Source organism: Vipera ursinii, assembly GCF_947247035.1.
Source record: "Vipera ursinii genome assembly, chromosome: 7".
NCBI lineage: Eukaryota > Metazoa > Chordata > Lepidosauria > Squamata > Viperidae > Vipera > Vipera ursinii.
Genome location: NC_139521.1, coordinates 32,166,668 through 32,186,786, shown reverse-complemented (window position 1 = coordinate 32,186,786; position 20,119 = coordinate 32,166,668). Strand labels below are relative to the sequence as shown.

The window sequence follows — 20,119 nt, the reverse complement described above, 5'->3', positions numbered from 1 at the left end:
GCAATAGTCTTCCCTATAATGATGTATGGGTGTGAGAGTTAGACACTAAGAATGGATGATAGAAGAACTGATTCCTTGATCTGTGGTGCTGGTGTAAATTATTGTGTATATCAAGGGTGTCAAACTGCCGGCCCACGGACCAGACACATCACATGGAAGCTGCACCCATCCCATTGCCGGCAATGGCAAAACAGTCCCGATATGTTGCGTGACATCACGAGTTTGACGTGTCTGGCATATACCATCAACAGCCAAAATAACTAACAGAGAGGTGTATAAAATCAGACACATCACTAGAAACTAAAATCGTAAGACTACGTCTGATTTACTTTTGCCATGTTATGTGTGCAAATTCATTGGAGAAGGCAATAATGCTAGAAATGGTTAGTGGACAAAGAAGAAGGGACAAGCAAAAAATACACTGGCTTGATAGCATCAAATATTATGCAAAGTTAAACATACAACAATTGAAAGAAGCTATGCTTGACAGAATAGCATGGAGAGCAGGTAAAGGTAAAGGTAAAGGTTCCCCCGCACATGCGTGCTAGTCGTTTCCGACTCTAGGGGCCGGTGCTCATCTCCGTTTCAAAGCCGAAGAGCCAGCGCTTGTCCGAGGACATCTCCGTGGTCATGTGGCCGGCATGACTAGATGCCAAAGGCGCACGGAACGCTGTTACCTTCCCACCGGAGTGGTCCCTATTTTTCTACTTGCATTTTTACGTGCTTTCGAACTGCTAGGTTGGCAGAAGCTGGGACGAGTAACAGGCACTCACTCTGTTACGCGGCACTCGGGATTTGACCCGCCAAACTGCCGACCTTCAGATCGACAAGCTCAGCGTCCTAACCCACTGAGCCACCGCGTCCCTTAGCATGGAGAGCACTTGCTGATAAAATCACAAAGAGTCAGACACAACTAAATGATTAAAAACAAAAACAATTTTTATCTAAATAGTAACACTATGGCTTAATAAACACCCAGACCCAATTTTGCAACTTTCTATACAATTCTAGAATTCTGGTCTGTAAGTAAGCAGCTAATATAAAAGTCATTTGAATGACTACTGAAGTTATAAATTACAGGATATAACTAAGTATTGTAAAAACGTTTTACAAAAAGAAAACATAAGCTACTATTTCAAATATATCTTCCCCAAAAGATATTGTATTGTATCAGGGTATCTTTTTAATATTCACTTCTAGATATGCCAAAAAATGCAGAGGAAATGATATTAAATCAAACCATGGTAAATGTTCTTCAATATTTTACTATAGAAGTAAATTCAAAATATCCTGCCTCTAGGATATCAACACATTATTACCATGTACTGCATCTGTAAAAAAATCATTATCTATCTCTGTATCAATAAAAATTATTTACTACCTTAGTCCTGTTTTAATTTCTTATCCTTTCCTACAAGTATTTAAGAGGACAGCCAATATAGGTCCTCTACTGTAAGTGAACAGGATTAACTAGAAATAAGGGAGGCCTTTTAGCCAAATTTAAACCAGTAATTATTTTTAACAAGGCTCTAAATTTAGTTTTATCAGCATAGCTACTCAGTGAACCACATTAATGAAAGTTTACCAATGGAAATAGTTTTCATTCATAGCAGCTTAACACTGACCGTAATTGAAGATACTAGTTGTGATATATCTTTCCAAAAGTTTTGTTTGGGAATTGATATGATCAAAAAGGAAAAATTTAAGTTCCTACTAGGCAAAAAAGCAAACAAACAAAAAAGACAACCACACCAAACCTCAAACCTTTGAATTTAACAGTCCAACTAATTTTTAATCCAGACTTTAATGAAATTTAACAAAATCCCAACTTTATATACTGAGTCTCAAAAAATTTTATTCTAATTGTTTCTCAAGAAGAAAAACTGAAACAGAAATGCAAGACTTACATTACATAAAAAACTTCAAGAATCTAACCCTCAAGTAACTGTTACCATAAGCTGCAAAGAGTCTCAAACCTAACCTCAGTTGCAGATTACTGTTGATTATACATTTGGTCAAATGTTGCTTCCAGGAGTAAAACTCACACAAAACAAAAATGTAGGAGTCTAGTATCCTTTAAAAAAAATCATCCTGAACTTAACCATCCTCCTAGTTTTTTAGCTTAATAATAAGCCTAAGGGAATATATTTGGTCACAATATATTTTCTATGAATTATTTTCAGCAATCAAAATGAAGGAAATTAAGAAATATAAGAAATGCGCTATCCATAAAGAAATTACCCTGAATCTATCCTTCCTGCTAGTCCTGGCAGAACTTTCAAGGCAGCGAACTGCATATATTGGGTCCTTATGTATTTTTCTGTAATTATTTTTCTAGGACTGAATTTTTTTTTTTTGCAGGAGTATGTTAAAACAGAAACGTGAATGAGTGACTGTGTTTGCGTATCATCCATTCTGCTAGTTTTTAAGCACTGACATCAAGAAACAACTGCGTAAATGAAACTTCCCTATTTTTCTGTTCAATAAAACATCAAATAACAAATGGAATTTAAGATTCACACTAGTCATTAAAAAATCACTCTGAATCTAACTGCTTGCCAGTTTTAGCTGAGATGTCAAGAAAGCTTAACACTAAATGCAGATATTGAGTCAGCGTAACTTTCCCCCCTAAATATTTGCTAAAGAGTAAAATTAAGCTAAAATGGAAGCCTTCCACTATCCATAAAAAAATCAAATTTAACCTTTCTGCTAGTTTTTGATACAAAGGAAACATTATTCTAATCCTAACTGGACATGTTATATGTGAATAAATTTTAATCAGGCTTCAGGAAAACATCCCTAAGCAAAACTGAAAATTTTGGAGCACAATAATTTTTCCTTATTTTCTCCTCCTGGGGTAAAGCTTACTATAAATAGAATACTAAACAAAGGCAAGGTGAAAATATAAAATATTTTCATATATAAAGATTTTTGGACTATGTTTCCTCTGTGGTTTTAACAATCTATTTTTAATTATTACAGTTGTGGAAATTATCATCTATTTATGCTAATAATAAAAACAGTGCTAAAATAATTTGTATATATTATTTACAAAGCATAGAAACAAGGCAAATATAGATGATTTTCTTCTGTACCTAAAAGTGATGAACTAGTATTAATAGGACTAGACCTCAAGGGTAGAAGCTCAACTTGAACCAATAATTAATTATTTTTAAGCAGATCTAGATTTCACATTTATCAATCCTGCTTCCTATCAAAGAACAACACTCAGGACACTATTTGCTAATAGAAAGACTTTTCTTAAAATGTTGCTTTCTACAGTCTTTATTGTTGCCATTACTTAATCTAAAATTAGTAAGTGGACAAATCTAGTTAAAAAAAGTAATTAAATAATTGTCAACACAAGTAGCTATCAATCTTATAATTGCACCTTTGAAATATGGCTTTATTTTAATCAATCAATCAGTCAATCAGAATAGAGCTGGAAGGGACCTTGGAGGTCTTCTAGTCCAACCCTATGCTCAAGCAGGAGGCCCTATACAATTTGAGACAAGTGGCTGTTCAGTCTCTTAAAAATCCCCAGTGATGAAACTCACAACTTCTAAAGGCAAGCTGTTCCACTGGTTAATTGTCCTCACTGTTAGGAAATTTCTCCTTAATTCCAGGTCACTTCTCTCCTTGATTAGTTACCATCTATTGTGTTTCTTGTCTTGCCTTCTGGTGCTTTGGGAAAATAAGCTGACCCCCTCAAATACTGGAATACTGCTATCATGTCCCCACTATTTTCTTCTTTTCTATAGACTCACTAGCCAAACCCAAATCCTGCAACCGTTCCAAGTTTTAGTCTCCAGGCCTTTAATCATTGTAGTTGCTCTTCTTTGCACTTTTTCCTAAAGTCTCAACATCTTTTTTATTATGTGGTGACCAACACTGGATGCAGTATTCTAGGTGTGGTCTTACTAAAGTTTTATAAAATGGTACTAATATGTCATGTGACTTTGATTTTATGCCTCGATTTATACAACCAAGGATTTTATTAGCTTGTCTGTTGCTGCTGCTGCTGCACACTGCTGGCTCATATTTAAGTGATTGTCCACTAGCACTCACATGGCTTAATCTGTACCTCTACCGTCGGTTTTTCCTACCTAAGTGTAAAACATTGCTTTTCTCCACATTAAATTTCATTTTGTTGGGTAGGGCCCATTGTTCAAGTCTGTCTTTTGGATCCTGAGTTTGTCTTCTGGGGTGTTGGCTATTCCTGCTAGCTTAGTGTCATCTGCAAATTTGAGGAGTTCCCCTTCTATTCCCTTATCTATTTACAAAGATATTGAATAGTAGTGGGGGCCTAAGATGGAACCTTGTGGTAACCCACTGCTTACTTCCCTCCATGTCGATGTAATACTATAAAGAACTACTTGTTGAATACAGATTGTCAGCCAGTTACAAATCCATCTGGTGGTGATGCTGTCTATCCCACATTTTTCTAGCTTACCAAGAAGTAGGCTGTGATCTACCTTGTCGAATGCCTTTTGGAAATCTAAGTATACAATGTCCACAGCACTTCACTGGTCTACTAATTTATTCACTTTGTCTAAAAATGAAACTATCTGTTTTTAACAAACGGTTGCTGGCTTCTAGTTATAACTTTATTTGTTTCTATAAATTTTTAGATTATTTTTTCCAGTATCTCCAGGTATTGATGTTAGTCTGACTGGCCTGTAGTTTTCTGGGTCTGCTTTCCCCCCTCATATTTGAAGATGGGAACCACTTCAGCTCTTCTCCAATCCTCAGGTAGTTCCCAGGTGTTCCAGGATGTTTGAAAGGTATGGTACAATGGTTCTAAGATAACATCTCCTTCAGAACTCTGGGATGTAACCCATCAGGTCCCAATGATTTTTGTTTGTTAGATAAGACAGGTGTTCTCTTACTGTTTTCTTGCTTATTTTAATTTTTATTTCTAGTCTTTCTTTTACAGTTAGGTTTTTGGTAGGTTGGGCTATAGTTTCTTTTTGTGTGCAGATTGATGCAAAGAATGAGTTAAACAGCTCTTAACTCATTCTTTGCATTAACTCATTCTCTGCATTCTTTGCATTTTTCCACCCTGATAGCTTATTACAAGTCCCACTTCAATCATTTTCTACCTTCTTGAAACTTACTTTCATTTCTGCTAGAATCCTCTAATTACAGTCAGTTTGTCAAGTAGTTTTCTGCATATATGCTGTTAGTAGTATTTAAGACCAATTGGTAATCATAGATACATATTTCCCCCCCCCCCACCTTAAAAAGTAGTGTAACTAGTGTTGTACCTCTTAGAAATTGCTCATTGAGTCCCCTGGACTTTGCCCTCCCACCAAGGCAATCATGCTCCTTACTGCACTGCCTCTCCATTCAGGCTGAAAATTCTGCTTGGATTTCAGCTACTTATCATCTCTGGCTGAAAGAATTCTCTGCCGAAAGATTTTGCTCCATTTGGGCTAAGATTATGGGTGCCATATCTGTTTGCATGGTACTGAAATTCTTCAGCAGGGAGCTCTTTCAGCTAGTCCTTAGAGATGAGAGGGAGTCCTCTAAGCAGGCAAGAGCGGCTTACAACCACTGACTTTCTGGGAAAGCCAGCAGAAAAGATTGCAAATGGTGATATCATGGTCTTGGGAGCACATGAAAACTGAGTGTAAACGCAAACAGGTTGCTAAACACTCAGATAATAATTATGTAACCACAAAGGATGGTACAATGTTTTCTGAAAAGTGCCTTGCAGGCTGTGAAGCACTCTTGGAGGCTGTTCTTAATTCAAACAATAATTGTTAAGCAAACAGTCTAAGTCATGGATTACCTGTAAATATTGGTAATATAATGCTATCATATGTTTTTAACGAAGTTTCAGTTCTTTCACTATCAATGTAAGTATGTAATACCACTGAAATAAAAAAAAGCAAAGAGAAATGAGCGTTTGCCATCTGTGATGGACTACAATAACAGACGGTTCCCAGGAAGGAGATAGCACATTCCAAGGAGAGAAGCATAAGTACAGTCAGGCGCTGGATTGGGAGAAGAGGAATGGATTTTGGCTAGCTGCACTCTAGATTTTCCCAGGTATATTGGTTAACTTAGGGTAGTATAGGTTTAGTGTATATAACGGGTCAGCAACCCGTGGCTTTGGAGCTGCATGCGGCTCTTTCAGCCTTCTTCTGCGGCTCTCAGTCGTCCTCCGCCATTTGCAGAGAGAGAGACACAGAGACAGAGAGAGGCACTTGTGCTTCCCTTCTCTCTCTCTCTCTGTGTATGTGTAAAAAAAGAGAGTAGCCTCACGCTGTTCTCCGACAAGCTGACAAGCTTATTGGGTGGGGCTCTTGCCTTTGCTGTGTCTCTGCAGGAAGCAGCAGAAAGCAAAAAGCAGCAGCTCTCTCTCTCTCTCTCTCTCTCTCTCTCTCTCTCTCACACACACACACACACACACACACACTCACTCACTCACAGTCAGTAGGGGGAGGAGGACTGGCAGACCAAGGGCAGGAGAGCCAGCCCAATAAGAATGTTTGTCAGCTTGTTGGAGAACAGTGTGAAGCCATCTTGCCAGGTGAGCAGAAGATCGGAGAAAGGGAGAGGAGAGGGGAGAGAGGGAGGGACAGAGGGAGAGAGAGATAACTCCTGCATAGCATCCTCTATTTCTTTTTAATTAAACTCTTAAATCAATTTTCCCTCCTCATGTGCGTGTGCGAGTTTTGCAGCTCCCAGTGTTTTCTTTTCTCTGGGAAATGGGTCCAAGTGGCTCTTTGAGTGTTTAAGGTTGCCGACCCCTGGATTATATGGTAAGGGTAGTCCTCAACTTAAAACCACTGATTTAGCGACAATTCAAAGTTACAATGGCATTAAAAAGTGACTTATGACTGCTTTTCACACTTATAAGATTGTTGCAGCATTCCCATGGTCATGTGACCAAAATTTGAGCACTTGGCAACTGGCATGTATTTGCAATGTCCTGGTGTCATGTGATCACTATATGTAACTTTCCCAGTTGGCTTCTGACAAGCAAAATCAACGGGGAAGCCAGATTCAATTTATGACATGATTCACCTAACAATCAGCAATGATTTACTTAACAACTGTAGCCAAAAGATCATAAAATGGGACAAAGCTCATTTAACAATTGCCTTGCTTAGCAATGGAAATTCTGGGCTCAATTGTGGTTGTAAGTTGAGGACTATCTGCATAAGCAAATAAAGTGCTGAACTTTGGTTGAATTGTGTTACGTTGCTCTTTGACTAGGCCTAACACATTTCTATCATGTTAACTATGGGAAATAGGACTTGGAGGGCCTTTGTTTTAATTCAGAATTGTTCTTTTCATATTTGTCAAAATAAGTACCACCTACATTTCGGTGGCATATAAATTAATTCAAAACAAAACAAATAAATTATTATTCTGCCCATCTTTTTTGGAACATTTTGCTTCTACTACCCATATCTATCTATGTGGAAATGGGAAGTTAATATTAGCTTCCTAGCCTGGCAGTTGCAGCAATGTTATCCTTTTTTCCCCATTCTGTTTAAGCATTCAATAAAGTCCCTGCAGTTGTCTGTCTTTGTGCTTATGGTAAGGACTGGAACGCCCAGTTTCCCAGTTTCTAGCCTGACACCTTAACCACTATATCTAACTCATTTTCCATTTATATCTAACATACTAGATTATAGAAATTCAGGACACAGTGAAGAATGTACTTTCAAGCTCTTTACTATGCCAATTTTAATTGCAGAGGAAAATTAGTACAGATGCTTAACTTACAACTGTTTATTTAATGACAGTTCAAGTCAAGTCAAGTAAGTTTGTTACAGTCAAAGACCAGAGACCATTGAGGCTGGAGAAAAACCTAGTTTGGCAACGTTGGACTCAACTGCCTTGATTCATGAAGAGGAAAATTTGTCTTGGAGGATTAATGGAACAAAGCCTTGCAGAGAAAAGGCAAATTGGTACAGATGCTCAACTTGAGACTGTTCATTTAATGACAGTTCAAATTATTACTTCAGAAAAAATGACTTTTGACCTATATTCACATGACTGCTGCACCTCTCCTGTGGTCATATGATCACAATTTGAGCTCTTGGTAAATGGCTCATGTTGATGACTAATTGCAGCATCCTATAGTCACATGGGAATGCGGTGGCTCAGTGGGTTAGGACACTGAGCTAGTTGATCAGATGGTCAGCAGTTTGGCGGGTCGAATCCCAAGTGCCACATAACAGAGTGAGCGCCTGTTACTTGTCCCAGCTTCTGCCAACCTAGCAGTTTGAAAGCATGTAAAAATGCAAGTAGAAAAATAGGGACCACTATGGTGGGAAGGTAACAGCTTTCTGTGCGCCTTTGGCATCTAGTCATGCCGGCCACATGACCACGGAGACATCCTCGGACAAGCACTGGCTCTTCAGCTTTGAAACGGAGATGAGCACTGGCCCCTAGAGTTGGAAACAACTAGCACGCATGTGTGGGGGAACCTTTACCTTTACCTTTTTTATAGTCACATGATGATAATTTGCAACATTTTTGCCAATTTCTGAGAAAAAACTTCCATCAGGGAAAGCTGGATTTATTTAATGACTGCATGATTTGCATAACAACTGCAGTGAATTGCTTAAGAACCACTGTAAAAATTGTTGTAAAATCAGGTTTGACTTGATTTACAACTGCAATAACTTACGATGGAAATTAAGATCCCAATTCTGATGATAATTTGAGGACTACCTGTATAGGAAGGATTTTTGCCTTACTCCACCTACACTAAGACTATTTCTATTACTTAAAAAGCCAACATAACATTATATTGGAACTGTCTTATCCAGCGATAAGAAATAAATTTAATTGACTGTTTTATAGTGTGTTGGCTTAAACTGTTTTCCTTTAATGAAGATAGCTACCCATTTATCTGTCTTGTAGAAAGAACTTAGCCTATATAGTGTTTCTGAACTTCTGTTATGCTGTAACAACTTCCATTAATAAAACTGTCCACCCATGATCTGGCAGAAACCCACTGTGCATGTGTAAGGCAGATCTGCATAACTAAAGTTGTAACACCTTTTCTATTTTCTTGCAGAAGCAGAAATTTCTGTGAATTTCATGCACTATACTACATTTTGCTAAACCATACAAAATACATAAAATAAATACTTTTTGCAGGAAGATGATCCAGGCCAGGTATCACAGTACAGATCAGAAGTAAACCAGTCCAGAAACAGTTTCTTTTGGAAGAAGGATAAGATCAAACGAGCCAGGAGCACCTTAATCTTGATTACTTTATTTTCATACAATTTCACTAAAGATTTTTAAAAAGGAAGATAAACAAATACAAACTAATATAAAGTAAGAAAAATAAAAAAGCTAAAAAAGCAAGAAAAAGAAAGTAAAAGAAATAGGAAAGAAATAAAAAAGTTACAAAGTAATAATTTCTGAACTTTACAACAGTTATAAGTACAATTATTTATCTCATAATCTATGGTTGTCTTTCTGTAATATATCCTTGTAATATATCATAAAAACCATAAATCATTAGTTCATTTTTTGTTCGTTTAAAATAAAAAGTCCATAAGGGTTTTCCAGTCCTAATAAGATTACTTTAGTTGTGATATTTTAGCTTGTTCCAAATTTCTCTCTGCCCCACATTATTCTAAAGAAAACCAAGATGGGTTTATTGTAATAACTTTCAGGTACTTTCTCTTCTCAGGATTATTTTCTGAAAGTTCCCTCTTAACAGTTTACTCATTCCTTCCCTACTCCCAAGGTCAGAATTTTCTTATAGACTTTAATTAAGCAGCAAGCTTAAAATTTCATAAGCATTCATTATCTCAAAATGTATCTTTCTGGTTAATTTTTTCTTGTACTTCAAATATAAGTGTAAAATATGGTTATCGCTATCAGTTTTCATGATATTATGCACTTGCTGATATGCACGTTTTATTCTAAATTTCTATTGTCAACAGAATTATTCTTGGAATTATATTGAAGCAGATAGAATGGTGTAGTTACAATTAAATACATAATTGCTTTTGGCATCTCACTCAAATAAAAGACTAAAAAAACATTTTTTTTTAAAAAAAGGAAGTAAATTTAATATCCAATGCTTTTATTATAACTAATTGTCCAATATTTTGTAGAATTTGATTTTGGTTTGACAAAGTTGAAATGAGGAGAGACTTTAATTCACTTTTGGCAGAAAAACTAAATGCTTAAACAGAACTGTACACTTTTTTGCAGTGGAAGTGCAATCCTGACAGCTTTTTGGCAAGCTGAGAAGATAAATTAATCAAATCAATTATAAGAAAGAGATAGAAAAAATAATTTGGGAAGGACTTGGGAAGGTTTATTAATTTTTAAAAGTTATGCTGTTTTCCTGCAGCATTTTGAACAAAGAAATTTAAAAATATTGATCTTCGTATATGCATGATAAAATACTTAGCATTGTCGCTGCCCCAGAAATATGCTTCAAATGGTTATATGCTAGTGCAAATCAATGAACTTGCATAAATTTCACATATTTCAGGGAAAATAGATATGAAATAGACATGTTTCATTTGTATCATCCTGATTATTATTCTTCCAATATATAAACACATTCACAAATCATTCACAAATTATTACTTCTTTATGAAGTTGCATATGCAACTTTGAAGAGAATACCAGACATAATACACAGAACAAATTGTCTATAAAGAAGCTCTTCTAGAAACCTGGCCTCTTAAAAATGACACTAGTATTATATTAAAGCCTTTTGATGAACCAAGAAACATTTATCTATATATGCATTTGTGCATTTGCAGAAGCCAAGAAATAATCTAGGAGTTTGGAAGATATTCCTTCGAAGCACATTTTAACATATGTTGCCAACACTAAAAGGATGAATGCATATATAATGGTTGGAACAAAACTGTTTTTTCTCCCCACTTAGATAAAAAAAATACAAATTTTGGGCCTCCTCCTTTAACTCCTAAATGCATTGTCCTTATCATCAAGGCAACAGAACTGAAACATATATGCTGGGGTAACTGGCCAAAAATAACCATATATTTACCAAAATGATGGTCTGTTTCTGAGCCTTCAATTTATTATTGACTCCAGGTGACTGCCTGGACAGGTCCCTGCAGTTTTCTTGGCAAGCTTTCAGAAGTGATTTGCCATTTTCTCCTTCCTAGATCTGACTGGCCCAAGGGCACCCAATTTGATGCATAAGGTGGAACTCATTTTCTCCCAGGGGGCTTCAAACTTGGCCCTTTTATGACTTGTGGACTTCAACTCCCAGAATTCTTCAGCCAGGCTGAGGAATTCTGGGAGTTGAAGTCCACAAGTCATAAAAGGGCCAAGTTTGAAGACCTCTGCCTTAACCACTACACCAAACTCTAAGTGCTGGATATTCCTGGCATAAATGCATCTACATATCACCTTTCTGCACCTGTTATTATAGAATTGCTAAGACAGAAATAAAAAGGAGCTTTTAACTGAAGTAATCCACTGGTGTAAATAAATTTGCACAGAATGAAATTTATATGATAAATCAGTGATTAATTTATCATATTGTGAAATGAATTTATTGTAGTAAATTCATTTCATACAGCAAATAAAATAATTTGGCATCAATTAATATTCATTTATATAATAGAAATTAAAACTAGTTTTAATAATAATTTTAATCAGTTCCTTAAGAAATAGTGAAAAAGATAACCAATTTTAAATTTTTAATGCAATCCTATAACTTCTACACCAAACTATTTTTAAAAATACTACCTATATTTTTCTATAATTAAAAACAAGGGATGTTGATGATGAGAATCAAGAATCAATCCACTTCCCGCTCATGATTTTTTAAAATATTAAAATGAAATCAGAATTATATTTCTTTAAAGATTATTGTTATTTCTATTTCTATCATCTTAATAATATTGATTTTCCCCTGAACTCAAGTCTTAATTGAAGATTGGCATACACTTTTAAAAAAGTAAAACATTTTAAAATTTATAAGCTGCCCAAAGTAGCCCTAGGGCAAGATAGGTGGCAAATAAATTTAACAAATAAATAAAATTCACATATTGAAGATATACAAATTTATTCTGTAGTTAATATGAGTGACATGCATGCTTTCCCTTCCAGCCATCTCTGAAATTTACCTAACAATAGTATTACTCTAAAACTGCCAAAGAACAGCCGTTCATTTAAAAGGCCATTTACTAATTCTTTTGTTCTGAATTCTTTTTCAATTTCCTTTACTTTTTCTGAATTCAGAACCATTTACTTCTGTTAGCTTCTTTTGCTTCCTTCTATAATATTATGAAATTAGCTAATCTGGACTATTTTATACTTCATCCAAAATTATTTTCTTATGTCTCTTATGCCTAAGAGAAGCCAAAAAAGGAAAATATATCATTATGATGTCATCTCACAAACAATACAACTTATGTATTTCCATCAGACATCATGCATCATTACATAATTGCATCTTTTATCCAATAACATCATGTGTGATTGTGGCTTATTATCACACTGCTTTCAATACAAATTAGGATAAAATATTTTTTCCAATGGAGAAGAACTTCTGAGATGAATTCACATGTCCTCCTGTTTACTTACTAATAATTCCCAAGTGGGAATAAAAAATAATTGATCTGTGCCTTCACATACACCATATAAACTTTCTTTGATGTGTGTAAATGAAGTGTACTTTAAATGTACTCAATTAAGAAGCAAACATTTCCTGCAAATATTCAGCAGACCACATACTTCCCTATGTGATTAACTAGTAATTGACATAGTTCACTAACCCTTGGAATACCTTTTTTTTCATTCACATGAAAGAGAATACACTGAAGACTACAATCTACATCGTATTTCCTATTTATTCAGAAATGAATTGCACTATATTTAATAGGAGCAATCACAAGAAATAATATAATTCCAAATTTCTGCTACTATTTCTGCAGTTTGCTTGCTGTGAAATAGACCACAAAATAATTTGTCAGGACTCAAGATTACGAGGATACAGACAGAATAACATATTCTGAACACAAAATTCTCAATCTTTTCCTTTGTTACCTAGGCAACCAGACAACGCTGGCTGCTTTTATATAAATACTTGTTAACCACGCCCATATTCAAAGCATTCCTTGTTTATTGATCTGAACCATGGCACGGTCAAAACATCAATCAATGAAACAAGGATGGGTATGATATAGTCATTAACATATTTTTCCCAACTACTGGATCAATTCCATGAATTACTGCTTGAATCAATCTAGGTAGAATTAAAACCTGCCCTTATAGTGCAGCAGTGCTATTATACATTAAAGCAGCTCCCCTCCCCAAAAAAGCCAAAATGGAACCAAATTCAACTTGTTCTTTTGGCATGGTTAAGTCACTTCAACTGTATTTTAGCTCTTTCCAAAATCTTCTTCTTAGAAAATTCACATACCACAGCATAAACTTCAGCCTTTAGAAATTCATTAAACTAGTTTTAAAAGATACCTTCTCATAAACTTGCTATACTCTACTCAACAACAAATAGGTTAGGAAGGTGAAGGTAGAATTTTGTGCACATAATTTAAGTAACATAATGCATCTTTTTCTAAGTGCATGACACCAACAAGAGGACAATTGCATGAATCTAACCACCCCACCCCCCACCAACCATCAGCTTTAATGAATTGTAGGCATTAGATTCAATAACAGAATCAGATGCTACAAACAACTTTCAACATGAAAATTCTATCGACTTTGTTACTGTTCTGAGAATTTGAAGCTTTTGAGAATGAAAATGAAGCCTAATAAAAGGTGCCTGGATTTGTGACTGCACTGTAATTCCTCAGATTCTCCTTTTTTCCTTTTTGGATGATACAAACATTTTTCTCTTCCAGTTATCTGACCCATCAACCATGATTTCTTAAATATTATACAGGTCAGACTAGGAAAACAAAGTTATGAAAAGCACATTAATTCTGTAGCCAGTAAAATTGCATAGATATGTGTTTGTGGTAACTAGAAGTCAAAACAGATCTCCTAATCATACAAAAAATAATCACATGAATTAGATAAACTGTAATGTGCAAAGTATTTACTCTAGTATCAAGGAAATAGGAATGAATCCCTAACGTGTAACATAATAACAATAACAACAACAACAACAATAACAATAATAATAATAAGTTGGAAGGGACCTTGGAGGTCATCTAGTCCAACCCCCTGCTCAGGCAGGAAACCTTAAAGCATTTCAGGCAAATGGCTGTCCAGTCTCTTCTTAAAAACTTCCAGTGTTGGAGCATTCACCACTTCTGGAGGCAGGTTGTTCCACTGGTTAATTGTTCTAACTGTCAGGAAGTTTCTCCTTAAACTTGCTTCTCTCCTTGACTAGTTTCCATCCGTTGCCTCTTGTCCTGCTTTCAGGTGCTTTGGAGAATAGCTTGACTCCCTCTTCTTTGTGGCAGCCCCTGAGATATTGGAACACTGCTATCATGTCATATTAATGACAGGTCTTGTGCATATTATTTCTATTTTTTATATTTGAATATTGATGGAACAATACTGTGCATGTGTACTACTGGTAAATTTGCACAGGATTGCAAATTAATTGCTTTTAAATTAGGTAGCTTAAAATAAGGGTATGATTTTACCAAGCTTAATGCTAGTAATTAAAAAAAATAGAATGGAAACTGACAAAATATACTAGCTACAATGTATTTATGTAATGTGCCCCTAAAGACACATAGTACTTGGAACATTGTCATTTGTTTATCAACGGGATCCTATGTTTCTTTTTTTCATATATTTTATTCTTTCCAATAATTGTCCAAATGGTGGCTGGCTTTAAAACTTTTATTAGCATCAGGATAAATAATCAGAGGAACTGAGGACAAACAATGGTGAAAGAGGATTCTAATGACTGTTGATGTAACTGCACAGGCACCACACATTGAAAAACCTAGGTACTGTCAAGGCTACGGTTTCCCCAATTGTAAATGATAAGTGTGGAAGTTGGATCATCAGGTACTCTTAATGAAGAAAAATTGATGCCTTTGAATTTATTATTCCAGAGAAAATTGTTGAGAATACCTTTATTTACAACAATAATAAATCATAATATGACAGATGCAAAATTACAGGTAGTTCTCAACTTACAACAGTTCGCTTAGTGACCATTCTAAGTTAAAACAGCGCTGAAAAAATGACTTATGACAATTTTTCACATTTATGACCATCGCAGCATCCCCAGTCATGTGATTTACATTTGGATACTTGGTAACTGGTTCATATTTATGATAGTTGCAGTGTACTGAGGTCATGTGATCGCCTTTTGCAATCTTCAGACCAGCAAAGTCAATGGGGAAACCAGATTCACTTAATAATCATGTTATTAATTTAACAACTGCAGTGATTCACTTAACAAATGTGGCAAGAAAAATCATAAAATGGGGCAAAATTTCTCACTTATCAACATAAATTTTTGGCTCAGTTGTGGTCGTAAGTTGAGGACTACCTGTCGCCACTCAATGGAAGCACTAATAATTAAGCTAAACGTTAAATGGACACATAATTCCAAAGCAAGCTTCACTGAAGATAGGATAAAAACGACATGATGTCTAGATATTATAATGGATGAACACAAAAATGAACTTATGAGATCTCAAGCAGTAACTGATGGACATTTTTGACAAATTGGCAGGTTAGAGTCAGAGGCAACTGAACAAAAGAAAGACAAGTGGAAGCAAATAACCCAAAGGAGCAAGAGGATCAGGAAGCTTTTTATTGCTGAGGGAGTTCAACAATATAAAATAAAATCTCATAATGCATAACCTTTTGAGCAAGCCTCCCATATCCAGCTCCACAGAGTAGAAGTCACTTGCCCCCAAGATCAGAAGATTTCAAAGCATCACTTTGAGGGGGAAAAAAGCATGTTGTGGTAGAACATTTTCTACAACAGTTCGCTTAGTGACCATTCTAAGTTAAAACAGCGCTGAAAAATGACTTATGACAATTTTTCACATTTATGACCATCGCAGCATCCCTAGTCATGTGATTTACATTTGGATACTTAGCAATTTATGTGACATCAGGGAAGGTGTAATGTCTTCTAGATATACGTATCCAAGATGTAATGAACAAACTGCCAAGACTCTTAAAATCCATCAAGAACTATCCATTTATAGTAATTCATATAAAACAACAACACTGCAAAAAGAGACATTCAACTGATCTCTCAACACTATGAGGTCCTACATAGGAATAATCAGGGATTGCAACTAGCATTTTTATCAATATAAACAACAGCATTTTTATTAGTTATTAAGTAAAGGGTGATGATATTAGAAAAGAAAAGATTTTTGGATATGTTGATATTTAGTCAAGTCCATTTTTCCTTTCATCTGCATAGGTGGTACCTTGCTCAATAGTAGTAACTGTGAGAGGGATCTCGGAGTCTTAGTAGACAATCACTTCAATATGAGCCAGCAGTGTGCTGTAGCTGCCAAAAAAGCCAACACAGTGCTAGGCTGCATTAACAGAGGGATAGAATAAAGATCAAGTGAAGTACTAATACCACTTTACAATGCTTTGGTAAGGCCACACCTGGAATACTGCATCCAGTTTTGGTCACCACGATGTAAAAAAGATGTCGAGACTCTAGAAAGGGTACAGAGAAGAGCAACAAAGATGATTAGGGGGCTGGAGGCTAAAACATATAGGGAACGGTTGCTGGAATTGGGTATGTGTAGTTTAATGAAGAGAAGGGTGAGGGGTGACATGATAGCAGTGTTCCAGTATCTCAGGGGCTATCACAAAGAAGAGGGAGTCAAGCTGTTCTCCAAAGCGCCTGAGAGCAGGACAGGAAGCAACGGATGGAAACTAGTCAAGGAGAGAAGCAACCTAGAACTAAGGAGAAACTTCCTGACAGTTAGAACAATTAACCAGTGGAACAACCTGCCTCCAGAGTTGGTGAATGCTCCAACACTGGAGGTTTTTAAGAAGAGACTGGACAGCCATTTGCCTGAAATGGTATAGGGTTTCCTGCCTGAGCAGGGGGTTGGACTAGATGACCTCCAAGGTCCCTTCCAACTTTATATTATATATATTAATATTTCCTAAGCCACAGAATCCCACTTTATTAAAACTGTTTAACAGTTAACAAGGTATTTTTTTCTAAAAATGTTACATCCTTTTTCCTCCAAATGCATCTCATATGTTTGTGACAAAACAGTTCTATTTTTTTTTTTAGCAATACAAAACTCTTTTGTTTCAAAACATTTCAGACTTGGCAAAACTTTATTTTACATACTTCAGAGGATTTTTGAAGAAAAGACTTCTAATAATTTTCATTCAAATAATTGTGAGGAGTATTCCTGTATCAAGTTTTTTAGAATGATTTATGGCTTCTGTATTGCAGGTTAGACTGATTTGGAAAAGTTCTAGCATTGAATTTTCCTTGGAAAGAAATCTAATATGCCAGAGACAGTGAAACACGTTGAAAAAAGTTTTGATATTCAGCAAGACAACAATTTGAAATATTCAAATCCATATCAATAATTAAGTATTTAGAAAGAACTAAGAAGTATGGAATTACCTTCAGCACCCAAACTTCTATGAGAAAAAAATCTCAACATGTAGTACCGAAGAATATTTTAGAAATACTATAGCAGAATTATATAGAATTCTATAAGGAACAGTAGGGAAAAAATCCCAAAAGCAAGTACAGAAGATTTTTAGGAAACTAAAAAAGCACTAGGAATAAATTTATAAATAAGACAGCAGGAGAATATGTGAAAATATTTATTTCTGCTAAAAGAGATATTATAACATCTGACTGAAATAGAGTTTAAATGTCTGCACATGCTTCTATCTTGCTAAGGAATTAACTGAAATAAACAATTTGGCCAGAGGTGCATAGACTTTCTCATACATCTGTACATCTCCACCCTATATCAATCTGATGATGTAGCAGGAGTGCTAACCTAGTACTTGTTCGTTTAAAGAATTTAATGCGGAAAACTGTTTGAAATTGAATGTAAGCAATAATGTATTTATTAAATTTGTCTAAACTATCTGGCTCTCACTTTGTTCCAATGGCAATTCTGGAAGAGTAGCCGTCACAGTGAAGGAACAGCTATGAGACTTCAGATTACCTCTAAACACATGGTATGAAATTTAATTCAAAGTGGAAACCATTCCTAAGACATGGATTCTTTGATGTATAGATTTCAATTTCATAGCATAGTTGAAGAAAAACATTTTCTCAATTTGACTCAATTGTACTGCAATTATAATTTTATATAATTAGTAATGTATCATGATTCTCAATATTTAATCTCATTCAAAAAATTATCTTTGCTTAAATGGTGAAAGTCTGAAGTAATGTTGCTTTAAGAGCCAATAAGTTGCAATGGAGGGAAATCCTGAAAATAATGTATACAGTACTGTGGAAGCTTCAATAAGGTGAGCTATACTGTGAGAAAAGGAGGTATATTTGCCAATGACATTCTTAAGCCACTCTGAGCATAAAATATGTAACTCATTTCGCAAAACTCTCTTTTCCTTTTTCCATGCCCCTTTACACAAGAGTCTACTGGTTCTTTGTAGGGCATTTATAAGAATCTAAAAAGAAAATTTGGGAGAATTGAGCAGAGAAACCTGTTCCTTTCAGCCAGGTTGTATATACCTGTATCTAAAATAATCCTAATGTAAGCAGAAGAACTTTAATTAGTCATAAGTAACTTAAATCCCAAAGATTCTAAAAGGTCAACTTTAAATTATAAGATGAGCTAAGGCTGTCACTATATAAAAACTTCCCAGGGAATAAATCCCAATTAATGTAAGCCTGTTTACTTCTGAGTAGACATTGGACTATATGAGTTCCAAAATCTTTATAGTTAAGAATACCTTCTGCTGTTATAATTATTATCCTAATATATCTGAATTAGATTTTTTTATTTTAATATTGGAAAAGTTAACATAATTCAGTTCTTCTACTTTTTTCTGATTAATAAATAAAATAAATCTATATTATTTTCATATACATTTTCAAAGATACATAAAGTAAAAACAATTAATTTTTGTCAGAGTATTTTATTTCAAGATGCAATAGAAAAACTATGGACAAGATGTCCTATTCTTACCATGACCTGAGGCAAAAACTGAAACAGGACCGGTCTGTACTAGGTAAGAGCTGGCAGTATAGTCCTCATCAGTGTCAGAGTCCTGAACTGGCTGGATAGCACTAGTACTTAGCAACCATGTCTGGTTGTCATGGAGATTTGGAGATGGAGGAGGGGAATGTAAATGTTCAATAACGGATTGACTAGATGAAGAAGATGGCATGGGAGGACCTGAGGAAAAAATATTAAAAAAATAGGATAACACAAGGAGTATTTCAGAAATTCGTGTAATTATTTTAAAAAGTATTTTGTTAAATTATAACTAAACAAAATTATGATAGCATGTGATGGAAACGTTTAAAGTTTGTTGAAATTCATTGTGGAAGGGATTATCTTTCTTAAAATGTTTTATTCCCTAATTAATTAAATGCAGAAGTCAATTGTACCTGTTGCCTTTTTTTTAAAAAAAAATGTTACATTTCATGTTTTCATCAAGTTTGAAAATACTAATTTGGGTATGAATCTTGAGGCTTAATGGTCTTATTCTAGAGTCATAGGTTAAATAATTATACAATTAATGTTCATTGCCTTGCCTGTGCATGCAGAGAAAGAAATGGGAGAATGGTTATAGCAGAGTTCTCAAGTTCCCACCTATCAACTGCATGCAGTTCTGCAAATAATGTTTTGCACAACACTTTACAAGGGTTCAGGATGCTGCCCATCAAGTGCTGCAGACTTGTAAGCTGGATGAAGAGCCTGAGGAAAAGAGAACTGCCAGGCCACCTGACCTAGTGGGTCTCCTGGCAACAGTGGTCATAGTTGGCAGAGCAATCCTCTTGCTCTGAAAGCATTATCCTCCAGGAATCTCTGCTCACTGATGTTTTCTGTGAAGTTATATTGGGGTCTCCAGATTGTGGTACAGGAGAAACAAAGCTTAGGCACGGATGACAGATTGAGGAGCTAAAGCTGCCAGAGGGAGAGAAGGATGAGAAGGTGGACCAGGCCTGACTGCTTTATGCAAGTTTCTTTCCTGAACAAGAAATAAGATC

General features: G+C 35.4%; 1 protein-coding gene across 3 annotated transcripts in view; it reads right to left on the bottom strand.

The window, feature by feature from the left end:
• TENM3 (teneurin transmembrane protein 3) overlaps window positions 1–19,388 on the bottom strand; it is a 229,182-nt gene extending 209,794 nt beyond the window's left edge. For all 3 annotated transcript variants that reach the window (XM_083367441.1, XM_083367442.1, XM_083367443.1), the window contains exon 1: window positions 19,092–19,388. In XM_083367441.1, coding sequence (XP_083223567.1) covers window positions 19,092–19,293 — 202 coding nt within the window. In that variant the 5' untranslated portion in view covers window positions 19,294–19,388. The remainder of the gene's footprint in view (window positions 1–19,091) is intronic.
• Between the last annotated feature and the right edge of the window lie 731 nt (window positions 19,389–20,119).